Here is a 13,305-nt window from a genome sequence, read left to right on the forward strand (position 1 = left end):
AGAACGTTTGAAATCTCAGTCGACAGCGAGGAAACAGAGGGGTGACCAGCATTGATCCTCAACACCCACTGAGATACTGTATTAATGTTTTTATAACAGCCTTTACTGAATTGTATTGACCTTTCTTCACCAACAGTCATCATACACAGTACATAGATTTATTTTCAGCGTTGTTAAGAAGTCACCTCTGCATGTGATCAACCTAAACTTACAAAATGTAACAACATGTACAGTATATAAGATATTACAGTTGTTGGTGACAGCTTAACTGTTACAAAGCTTTAACTGACATTACTTTACATTTAAGAAATAAAGATCTAAGAAAAGTTTTTATTTTTTAAGTTGAAGCTATTTGAACTTTTTATCAAAGCTACCCTGCTTCTCTGTTGTTTTAAATGTTGTTCAAACACTTTTGAGTTTCCCATTAAAAGTTTCAATTTCACCGAATATTTTCTCATGACATTTATCTAATGTTTGATATGAAACGTACTAAACCCAATAATCTTCTCTTCAACATTTAATCATGTCTTCATGCGAGTAGTATACTTTATTTGCCGTTATCTCCTATAACTTTCCATTCGGGTGAGAGTATTCTCCATTGCCTATATTTAATTTAGCAATTTCATGTCGTTACACTTTATATGATACCTAGGCCTGTTGCTCTGCTTTGAACAAAGCACCCATTCCATAATGCTTATTCTGGAAATCTGTCTCAGAGGGTCTAGTTTGGGGGGTCTCGATAGGGAGGGTAACTAATTAGATTTCTGGACGGTTATGATTATGTCCTGCTGCTGCATATTATCATCACATCAAAACATTTTCAGTTATTATTTCTGTCATGTAATTCACCAAAGAGTCTATTCTTGCAATGACACTTATTGCTTTCCTATCTCTTTTTTTTCCTCCTGTGCAGATCACAAGGGTCATTTTCTGTGTCTTCCTCGAGACCGACTTTGCCATCTACAAGAAGAAGATGTCTGTCATTTTCCCAGGTATGTGTGTTTACTTCCTATCGACTGGGTTGCAGAACAATAAAACCATATCTTAAAATGTCCTCTCTTACCATATTGATGTATTGGGCTATTGAATAGATGAAAGATTTGTATGTTGTGTTTCGACAGCGTATTCCTAATATATGATGTCATCACCTATACCTCATTGGCCATCTGTATAGACCCAGGCAGCTTTGCCACCTTATTTTTCCAAGAACACATCTGGAGAGAGAGATATGTTTTTTCTGGAAGCAGTAGAATAGCAACCCGTCAGGCTCGGTTGACACCTTCAAATGTAAACAAAGTCAATGCACCCGCACGGCCATTTGGGAGATTAACAGTGAGAATTTATGCTGACAGTTGGTAAAACACACGTCAGGTTCTCTATGGATTGCCTTAATAGGATTAGAATAGTTAGACTTCTTGTCAGCGAACAAGCAAGCTGATATTTTACATAACTGTTGATATTCTGATGAGACTTTAATGTCAAATTTGATTGACTATAATAATAGTCCTCGGCACAGAACGTCTCCTGCGAGGACTTACAATTCAGGGATGCATAGCAACCAATGATTGTCCTTGGTTACTGCCCCTCAACTGTGCATGTGAAATAAACAAACATCCATTATCTTCTACTCCCACTCTCTTTTCTGTCCCTCTGACAATTCCCTCCCCCCATTCACGCCATCATCTTTTTTTCGGGGGGCCAGGAACAGTCACCGGCCTTGATGTGGGCTCCATGGAGGATTGGGTTTAATGGCTGGGAATCTGAAAGAGGCCTAGCATTACCTCCCATTTACCTCACTTTTCTCTCCCCATCTCCCCGAAGGAATACCGGCTCTCAGGCCTTCATCTCGCTGCTCCCAGATGGAGAGTGTTTTCTTCCCCCTGTGCTGCCGTCATCTGTCCCGCTCCACGCCCAGCCTCTACCCTAAAAGATTACATTCTGGGGACAGACCTTAATTATAATGCCTGCCCCCGTTCACCCAGCACCCGTCTCATCTCATCATATTAGTGCTGTCAGTGGATACATGCCCTGTATCTCTCAACGACTGAACAGAGAGGAGACAAAACAACAGGCTCTCCAACAAAGGGGAATTTGAAAAGTTCTGAGCGCTCTATTATTATTATTATAAGATAACTCTTTAAAAACTATTGTTTACCATCATGTGATGAGTTGCTAATGAGGGAGGAAGGGGTCAGTCTGTGATTAAAAGTGGGGTCGCACCATGATGCCAGCCCGGCGCTTCTCCTCATCACATCCCCGCGCCTGTCACATGCCCTTTGAACTCCGGGGTCTGAGCCACCTTTGTCACTGCTCTTTGTGTCCGTGTGGCCTAGTATATTAATTCCACTATAGTCTAAGTGGCTTGATAACAGTGCCATCCCACTCAGGGTCATTGTCTGAAGTGAGGCAGGCGCGTCTTTTTTTTTTTTAAACCACGCTCGCCTATTCATGCTCCGTCTTTCACCGCATGTGCTTCAAAGCTCCAACCATCCTCTCTTTAGGAAAACAAAAGCTCTTTTAAGATGCTGCATGAGGAATATTCAAACTAAAATACCGCTGCTTTGATTGTAGACTAGACTCACAAATAAGGGAGTGAATTCATAGATTTTATCCAGCCAGGCTGCACCTCTTGGATGGGTTCACTGGAGTTGATAGGTGTGCTTTAAAGAATGAAATGCTGATTGGTATGATTGCACCATGCAGGGAATGCATAGCGCTGTAGTGTGAGAAGACTTGAATTTAGCCGGCGCAGAGTGGTGAATCAGAGGCTGTGAATTAGCTCTGCAGGTGTGCTCGTACGCTTTCTGAACATCCCATCATCCTCTCTGCTAGAGACAGACAGTCATGGAGATCTTGCAGCAACACTGAAGGCATCACACAGAGGCCAGAGACAATTCTGTCTCTCTAGACCCTCCATATTCCCTCTTTCTCTTATAAATCTGCTTGCCACTATCCCATTATGTCATCAATCTACTTTTTTTGTCATTCATTACATTACATTCTTCCTCATTATATCAAGGAGGAGCCTCTCCACGGCCTCCTATCAGCGTGCTGTTATGGAGCTGTTGTGAATAGTGCCTTTGATCTGTCTATCAGTTGAGACGCAGGATCTTCCCCGTGACATCAGCTTCCAGCATGTCTTGTGGCTGAGAGTCGGCACAAAATAGTTTTTTTCATTGAAGTCTTACTATTCTCATTTTTCATTGTATAGCTTTTCTCATATTCAAGCAATCTGTCAAGTGACAATGACTGGAGTAGGAACGTGTAAACAGGACATTTGCATACAGGAAATTGCTTTATTACAATGTGCATTCCCACAAGCTGTCACGATGAGGGAGACACAATATGGTTACATCTCTGCAGAAGGAGGAAACTTAAAAATGGCCGCTGCTGACAGGAATACTCATGCACACCTACATGAAAAGGCATATCGATGTGCAAACATACATATAAAACAAGAAGTTTGACCTAGTCGAGTGCAAAATATTAGAACAGGGCATTTTGTGCCAAGTCCCAACAGAACGGAGCTGCTGTATGGTGAGTACTAATGGAGTTCTCACAAACAGACAAAGGGCTTTTTAACGTACGCCAGCTGAGGGAGCACTTCTGTTATTACGTCTTCATATATTGTGCGAAAGAGGCCTCTAAGGCACTAATAATGAAATATGCAAATAAACAAACAAGCTTATATACACAGCAACTATAGGTAAAGCTTTAGCCTCTGTTGTACCATACACCATCAATTATCCACCTCGCCAACTGAGCTCATAACAAGTGATAAAATGACCTATTCATTACCTTGAGAAGCCATAAACTGTACATATCTCAAAGGTGCTATGGCAATCCTGCTGTCTGGTTAAGAGGACCATCAGAGGTTGCATACCTTTTGGAGAATACACACACTGCAACGAGCTGCCTCAAAATGTCATGTCATTATTATTATTAATAATATTAATTAATTACCACGGTTGTATTTTTAGAAAAGGTTTAACCATTAATCGACAGAGCTTAATCATTGCAATTAATCACATGACATGATTCGATTAAGTATTCAGATTGGTTTCATAGATTGTGATTGACCACATGCTTGCCTTGGCACGTATTATTTGCGAGCATGGAAGCAGTGAGGCAGCTGTGGTTGTAGAGGGTAAAAGTGTGTTGAAATTGATTCTGGGTACACTCCTTCACTAATATGATCCGGGTGGCTGCCCACAAGCTGGGCTCCATCTCTTCTTCTCCTCAATCAGCCACAGTGCTGACAATATTAACAGCCCACAGATCTGCAGGGCCCGTTACCATCTCCACTTTTTCACTGACTCTCAAATTCACATTGGTTTACATGGCCCTTTATACACTTTATACTCAAAACCCCACAACCCACACACCCATCCCCACATTTCCATAACAACACCCTCCCCAATGCTTTAGAAAAAGCTGTGATATTCGCACGCTTCTATCACACATGTAATATGTGGACGAAGTATCTGAAGGGCTTCAGGAACCCTGTGAGGGGTGAAAATTAAATCTGTGTTGCTTTCACGAGGCTATCCCTCAGGGCTGGGAAATGAGGAGGCCATGGTGTGTTAATGATGTGATTCTGAAAAAGCACAGTGGCTCAGTCAGCTTTGGCAGATATGAGGATTCAGTTGAGCTCATCATATGGGAAAATGGTCACATGCTTGTGCATTAAACACTACATGTTCAAAATGTACAAGTACATGTCCTGCTAACTGCTTATCGGCGTGGCCAGACATGGTTACGTTCAGATAATATATCAATTAGAACATGCTTGGCTGTTATACCGTTTTTAAAGGAGCACTATGCAGAATTTAGAGTGTCGGCAGGGATTGCATTCAGACGGCTCTCAACATGGAGGCAACTGAGCTGGCAGCTACAGTAAGAACCTTTTCAACGTACTGTCCCCACACAAGGGCAATAACACCCAACATGAGATGGAAAAATGTAACTTAGAGGAATAGTTATTTCACTTTCTTGTCAAGATTTTGATGAAAACATGAGAGTTCCGAGAGTTCAATATGAGGATTGGTACAATTACTAGCTTAGCAAAGCATATATTCTTGAATAAGGAAAAGTAGCCTGGCTGTCTTAAGCAGAAACAAAAAGTGCCTTTAAGTGCTCCTAAATCTCACTAAATACATGTTAAACCAGACATTAGTGAAGTGTACAAACAAGTTGTAGTTTAATTTTGTTTTGTTGGGATGTAGTGCTTCTTGAAGTTCAGTACTCACAGCGAGGTAACCAGGCAACCAGTGGATCAGCCAGGCCATGTAACGTGTTGATTACAGAGCTTTTGAGCTAGTGATACTAAAGTTGTGTTTTAGCGCGCAGAAATTACAGAGGCATTGATTCTCTCATCGACCTAACCCTCAGAAAAAAAGCAAATTATCATCTTTCCCTGAATGTCAAACTATTGAAAAGCTGATCACCTGTTTCATAACATAATAGCTGTTGTTCATCCAAAGATAGAGCATGCCATCTAGTAAGAATCCTTTGTCTGAATGTGTTGTCTTAACCCCTAGAGAGAAATGACAGTGTCATACATTGTTATTCCAGACATAGTCACATACATTTCCTGTGTTGACAGCAGTGTTGAGCAGTGGTAATAATGTTATAGCATGTGGCAGTAGCCGAGACACCCTATGTTTCATTTCTTGCACTATTGTTATAGTATATCAGTGGGCCGTCCTTTGTTTCCCCAAGCAGGGTTAGATTAATGCACTGTACCCTTTTATTCAGTGCTATACAAAAGAAAGGTCTGTCGCCGGATCCACAGGGAGCTCTGATGGTTACACTTCTACAGACCAGATGGCAACAAGCTAACACTTTCTTGTGCTTGTTAACCACAGCGCAATCATTGCTCAGGCTCTTACACTGCCATACAAACACAAATACAGTCGTAAATATACAGTCACACATCCAACAATGCATATACTAACACAAGCACACACATACTGTATATACAGTGGCTTGAATCAAAGAAAGCTGAGGCATGCTGAGATTTGTGTATGATCCGGGAGCACGACTCTCTAGCTCTCCTCACTTCTCTCTTACACTGCAGTTCCCCCTTAAGGAGCATCCAACGCCTGCTTCTCATCTCCCACTGTGCACCTCAACTCATCCACCCAGAAACAACTTCACTTCACTCAGTCTGTCTCACACAATAGATGTACAGAGAAAGGAAGGGGAAAAAAAAATGTTTTGGGCGCAGTTGTCCACCCCAGCCTGAAGTCCTTGTAATTTGAGGAAATGGGAGCTTTTGGGAAATGTATGCTGAGCCTAACAGTATAGGTTTAATTGAAAAAGAATGTCTCATGAATGTGACCCCCTTTCAAACACACGCACTCACATTCACAGTCATTTGGTGTAATAACTCACCAGATCCAAGTCCAAGGCTGTCTGCTGGGGGAATTTAGGTAGTCTGTGATGGTGGTTGTTAAGATTTCAGAGTATAGCAGCTGGTGTGGAACGAGGAAATGTGAGAGTTTAAACTGCGAGCTTTTTTGTATTTGTGACAGAACAGTTCTATCTTTTTGTACCACATTTCAATCGCATTGTGAGGAAACACTGCATGATTTACTGGTTGACATGTTTAAGCAAGGTACACAGCAGTATGGCATCAAAATACTGTGCTCCCAACATTATAATCAGGACGAAGAGTTGTGATGACTCGCTGTATCGTACATTATAAAATAGCATGCTTTGACACGCTGTCTTTTTCCCCCTCAACCAGACAATGACATGGAGGTTACAGAGGAGCAGCTGAAGGAAGGTGAGTGACAGAATATTTCATGGATGCCTTTTCACCTTAACACCTCCATTAAAGCACACAGAGGCTGAGTGAGTGGCGTAGCTTCAGCAGGCGACAGTGATTCGCTAGGTTTTATGCAGCAGATGAAATTGAATGTTTATTCATTCGGTGACAAGTTATATCCTGGGCCTGACACATTGCAGTTAAAAATACTTCATGTCAGGTACATTACATTACAAGAGCTTATATCCACGGCTAATTCCCAACACCATTCTCTTCATCCGGCTTACATGCACAATGGCTTTAGATCACCTGAAGCGTGTGACAAAAAAACAGCAGAGCAGCATCTCTCCGCAGCATGCGCCAGGCGACGGCAGGAACACAACTGCCAGTGCATAACGCTGTTATCACTGCACCATCTTGGCACACGGCCTGAAACTCCCAGATACTGCTTATCGGGATAAACTATTGACATTTGTCTGTTCACTGATGTCCTGAATAAGCAATTACTTGCAACTGAAAACCTCATGAAAGTGTAAATATATTGTTCTATAGCGAGAGCAATAGATCCGATAGGCAGTTGCTCATATTTTTCCTTGGTAGACAAAATAAACTGTATATAATGTTTGAGAATATGTACAGTGCTCCGTCTAGCAGTTTTCTCCGAGGTACAGTAGGTCTTATAAAGCACCTGTTGGCAAGTTTTCTTTACGAGAATGTGGGGATTCAGAACATGGTCTTGCCAGGTCTGAATGCTGTGTCCCTGGAAGACGTCATAGTACATGTGCAACCAACTAAGCAGAAAGCAATGTTTTACTGTCTGTCCAAGGAAGTGTTCAGATTACGGTAGATGTAGAACCCAGGGTGCTATGAAAATGTTTTCCCTCCGAAAGTTCCCCCTGTGATTTGCCAATTACACGCATCTGTGTTTTCAATGAAATTCCATTTTGGGTGAACATAAAAGGGTTGTTTTATAAGTACACTGTAAAATGTGATATTTCAGAGTGAAACAATGTGCACCACGTAATGGCCAAATCATAAAGACTTGGCTGAAAGGAACTGCATTTAAGAGTTTTTCCAAATTCTTAGCGCATGACAGACCATGTTGTTATCTGTTGCGTTCTTCTCCAGCTATTTCACACGGCATACTCTATAATAACATAGCACCAGACCATATCAAGCCAACTGAAATAACCCCTGATAATTCCTCGCTCTGTTGTATCATCCTGCCTCGGTCCAGTTTGGCCTTGTTTGATGGGCCTTCACACCGGTGCCAAGCGCTGGCCTTTTATTCTGCTCCATCAGCCAGAGTTTGAATCAGTGCAGCCTGGAGCTCATTCAAAGGTTCGAATGACTGCCATTCTCAAATGGAATGGTGCTTTTGTCTCAGACAGCTCTCTGGAGTTGGTCTCAAAGCCTCACAATCGTTCCCTCTCTCCCACAGGAGTCACGATTTCTTTGTTAGGCATGTATAAAACAGAACAGAGCAGGAGCTATTGAGTTCTCCCAAAGGCTCTTGTGTTCGCGGTCAGCCCGAGGCAGGATGGCCAAGTTAGAATAATCTCTGCTGCAAAGTCTTTTATTCACACCATCTCTCATCTAACAGTTCCAATTGACAAGATGTCACGCCCTTCGCATCCTGATGGTGTGCGGGGATAACGACGTGTCACTCCCCCTCTGTAAATCACCATTTATTTTTGTTTATTAATAGATAACACTTCACAATCCACAAAATCCACAACCAAGGAAGAGAGTGAAGACAATAACAGAGATAAGACTCTTTGTGAGTAAGTGTGTAATTGCAGGCATGTGTGTTTTAAATTGCAACTTTATTAATGATGACTGCATGGGAAAGGTCTGTTAAAGGATATATCGTGCATTGATATTTGTTCACAGAAGTTATTTGTTTTGTGTGTGTAAAGTAATGGAGTGTTTTCCCGGTCGGTAATGTCTTGCCAAAATGCTCTTTGGGGAAATGAATACAGGAGGAAGCTTGGTCCTTTTTTAAAAGAATGTTTTTGTTAGAGGCAAACTTGTTTAAGAAGCCATTATCTGGCTATTCTGCCGCTTCAGCCCATTTGGATGTGTAATATTGAAACAGTTATAGGCTTCTTACGATACGATGGACCAAAGATAATTAGATTCTTACACTGGAGGGTGTTAGTATGCAATTAAAATCGTACACCATCCATTTGTCTTCAAGCCTTAAGGTTGTGGGGGATTTTTGAAGATAGCAGTCATGTTTTTTTCTTTGGGGAAATGGGCGCTCGGCTGATCGTGAAAGACTGGACTACATAACGCAGACACTTCAAGGGCGTCAATACACTCTGTGTTGTTAGACAAAACACAATAAGTCATGTTGCCTATTCAACATACCTTCCCATAATCCACAGCAGTAATTCAATATGATTCACAAATTCAATCACCAGCATTAGGAGGGCATAAGTATTTTGTAATAATCTTTATAAATCCTAATTTATCAGGCCTGGCAGCTTAATAGTAACTAATCCATTCACAAAAGGCCTTGGCAAAGCTTTCTAGCATGGGAACACTCAGTCCTTGAGACAACCTCTCTCACAGGAAAGGAATGAAATGATTGTGTACTGCCTGCACTGTAAAGGTTAGGTCTGGTTCGATGTAGCACATAGAAAAGATTAATCATAGGAAACACTCAGATGACGAGATATAGCACAAAGCAGAGGAATAGTGAGCTGGAAAAACAGACAGTCAGCTCAGTGAGACAGACATTATAAGACTCTCCTAATACCACCTCTGTTTTCCCAAACACACTATATTTCGCCATTCTGTCTATAGAGCTGGCGAAGCAGGTCACCTATTTGCTATAGTGAATATGTGGAGCACTTTTTAGAATAAATTACACTGCAGCACAGCCGGGTGGAGTGTGTCTGTCAATATGCCTCAGTGTGATCCATCTCACTCCGCGGGGGATTCACTCTCCCCAGCCCATAGGTCAGACATGAGGGGGTTTTAGCCACAGTACTGATGAAGAGAAAGCATTAAGGCTTTCTCCAACGTTGTCCCATGATAAATACACTGGTTGTTGGACTGCAGGTAATTATAGGGTTGCTTTGTCCAACAACTGCTACTGCTGCAACTTTTCAACAGCTAAATGCTTCTTCAGCCTCAGTGGACTGAAGGAATACAAACGGTAAAAAGCCTACAATTAGCACAAATAGTGATAATTTATATTCTATTTTAAACAAACATCACGTCTCATATAATATTTAATGTAACGGTTTTAGATGTATTTTTTTATCTTATCCTATAAGTGTTGATTTGCTATGTATTGCTTTTATCAATGCTTCTTTCAATCTTCCCTTAGCACATTTTTTCATTAGACTTTTTAGATTTAAAGTGCTATATAAATTCAAATAAAAAATCCTCTATTTGTTACAACAGCAAAAGGACAGTACAGATGAAAGACATACACAACATGAAGAGTAACACATTTCATAAAAGATGCAAACACACAAATCAAATAAGTGAACAACCATGGTAAATAATAAGAAGCCAGTATATTACAAAAGTAATTAAACTAGCATTTTAATAATATTTACTTGAGACCAACCCAACAGGGGAGTTATTCCAATATGAGAAACAGTATTTCATCTCTTATTCAAGAGAGACCTTGTCAACTACAAATAACCCCCTGAAGTGTATTTGCAAAGGAGCGTCACAGATTAACTGTGTGTGTGTGTGATGAGCTGTGTTGTGATGTAATCCACATGAAACACAGGCACACCATGCAGATGCTGCGAGCTATATGAGGAAAAAAGAAAGGCGGAGAGGGTGGGTGAGCCACAGAGGCGGGGGCTGGCACAGAAGTCAAGGGCGGAGGGTATCCTCTTCAGAGCACACCTGAGTTGGCAAGCAGCCCCCACGGTGTCTATTATTTGATATCAGATTGGTATTAGTGAGATTAGTGGATGTCACAGGGCACAGTAAAATGTGAACACTGAGCCAGAAATCAATGCCTGGCTGGGTCTGTTTGCCTTGCATGCTGGAGCTTTCTGGGAGAGACCCAAAGAAGAGAGGGGGAGACGGTGAGAGATGGCACGGAGCGTGGATGGACATGCAGATTAATAATGGCACGTGTGGACAGACAGTGAGCCTCTCCATGGGACGCCATCTTTTAAGCCCCGGCCCCCCGTCGAGCAGCGCTCACAGCACACTTGCACACACACTTTTCACGTGCAAGAGGTCTTTGAAGGATAGCTGTTGGTTATCTCAGACACATTTTTCTCCTTTACACATGTCTCATGAATCTTTCAAGGCCCCCTTTTTTTCTTCTTTTTTGTCCTTTGCTCCAGTTCACATTTCTCAATATGAGATGCTTTCATCAGAACATATCTTCTGTAGTCGATGTTTACTCTACGGTCATGCAAGTAGGACACACTGGGAAGGTTGCACATCAGCATCTGAATAGTTTATGTACTTGTGATACTTCACTCCTGAATGTGATGTTGACATGAATAAATCATTTAAGTGTGTGTGAGACTAACATTGTATTCAAGAAAACACTACAGCGCTGTTGACTCAAGACTCCCGCTCAACACGAGTGCAAGCGACTGCCTTTTATTTACTATATTTCTCAAAGTTGAATTCAGGGGAGCATTGAGGTGTGGACTTGAACTGGAGCCTTTCTATGTGGAGTATGTTAGACCCTCACAGTGAAGATCCTTATACAGTGAGGATGGGGAAGGAAAGCTGGGACAATGCTGCCACCTGCTGTTTGGAGAACATGAGTGAGCCGCCTGCTGGAGCTGCTGCTTTGGATTTTACTCTGAGAGGAACCGTTCTAATTGAATCTTAACTTGAAGATATTATAAATCACTTTTGCCCTAGACAGAATCCATTGTTGTCTTGTTTGTGTGTGTACCCACAATCTGTCCCTTAGCATCCTTTATCACAAATTGAATGCTGTTGCATTCAATAAGTCAAATACGAATGATCAAATAACAGGGAGGAAATTACATTCAGCCTTTTGTCATTTCTGATATATAGTTGTTTGGGATCACTTTGGACAGACACAACAGCCATGCATAATTTAAAAATACGCAGAAGTAAGGGTGACCTCGTGGCCAGCCAGGCATTCATCTTAACCTGCTTTTCCCAACGGAGTATTCTTCCCAGCCCTCTGTCTGTGGCTCCATCTCAAAATGCCAGTCATGATTAATAGAAAGGATTGCCATCTACTGTGTGTCACCGGCTTCTGTGTGATGGACAGAGGCACTTGACTAAAACATGCAGCACTGGTAGAACTGGCCTTTTCCCCGTTTAATAGAAGCTGGCATTTTTATTGTTCTGAGTGCACGGCAAAATTGCATAATGTGAAAAAATGGTTTCTCTCTACAGCTTGTTAAAAAAGCAATTATAGAAGCTGCACAATAGCCATTGTAGAGCATGTTCCCTTATTGGTGTCATGGCTTTCATTTACTCAATTTGTCCCAAATGTCATTTGTGTGTGTGTGTGTGTGTGTGTGTGTGTGTGTGTGTGTGTGTGTGTGTGTGTGTGTGTGTGTGTGTGTGTGTGTGTGTGTGTGTGTGTGTGTGTGTGTGTGTGTGTGTGTGTGTGTGTGTGTGTGTGTGTGTGTGTGTGTGTGTGTGTGTGTGTGTGTGTGTGTGTGTGTGTGTGTGTGTGTGTGTGTGTGTGTGAGCTAGAAAAGGGGGTTATGGGGAAACAGATATGATGCAGGAATTAAAGTTGTTTTATGTCACTATTATAATCTTTCTTTTGTGCCACATTGAACGTATTTTGTTAATGTGTGTTACTGTAGGTAGGTAGCAGTTGGGCAGATGCTCTTGTGACAATAAGAGATGGATTAGCAGCATGTATAATGAGCACAACCATGTTTCTTCATAGACTCTTGTGGGAGGTTTTTGCATGCATGCAAGCCAATCAGATGATTCTTTGAGTGCCACATTTAAGTTAATGTTACTGCAGTTTCATGCGTTATTGCTATAACAGTCACCTAAGATTCTATCTAATATCTGAAGTGAAACATTATTTAAAGAACAATTGGTACCAAAAGTAAGGTGCAAGCCTGTGGAATAGTTGGCTTGAATTAGTACCAACTGAACCCATCTGATCATTCCACAATTGATGTTAAAAGCTGGTTATAACAATGTCTAGATCAGCTAACAAAAAGTGTCAGGAGTTGTTATTCGCAAGTGCAGTTTCCTTCCAGATAACCTAGAACATGCACAGAAAATCCATTCCTAACCCAGTATGTAAAAAACACATTGTGAAAGTGAAGCTGGTGAACAAGGACGTTTTAAATGTCTTACAAGATGAATACTCTGTCTGGAGACGAACAGTTTGTGATCATTAGTGTGTCTGGTAGCTTTGTTTTTCAAACTTGGACGACCGGCATCATTCCTGTTCAGGCTGATTATTCCTTTCCCTCCCTTTTCAGGTAAAGAAGAAATAGATGATGAAGAAGAGGGTGACAATGGTATGTAGCTCCACAGACCATTAACACATGTTCGCAGCCCCTTCGGCTCTTCCATTGCTT

The 13,305-nt window shown here is 41.6% G+C and overlaps 1 protein-coding gene across 6 annotated transcripts in view; it reads left to right on the forward strand.

Moving 5' to 3' along the window:
• The window catches only part of macrod2 (mono-ADP ribosylhydrolase 2), a 418,271-nt gene that overhangs the window by 386,323 nt on the left and 18,643 nt on the right, over positions 1–13,305 (forward strand). For 5 of the 6 annotated variants that reach the window (XM_079688242.1, XM_079688245.1, XM_079688246.1 and 2 more), the window contains exons 9-12: positions 914–992; positions 6,752–6,790; positions 8,481–8,552; positions 13,207–13,245. In XM_079688242.1, coding sequence (XP_079544368.1) covers positions 914–992; positions 6,752–6,790; positions 8,481–8,552; positions 13,207–13,245 — 229 coding nt within the window. The remainder of the gene's footprint in view (positions 1–913; positions 993–6,751; positions 6,791–8,480; positions 8,553–13,206; positions 13,246–13,305) is intronic. The other variant, XM_079688244.1, reaches the window with a different exon arrangement.

Source organism: Notothenia rossii, assembly GCF_949606895.1.
Source record: "Notothenia rossii genome assembly, chromosome: 6".
NCBI lineage: Eukaryota > Metazoa > Chordata > Actinopteri > Perciformes > Nototheniidae > Notothenia > Notothenia rossii.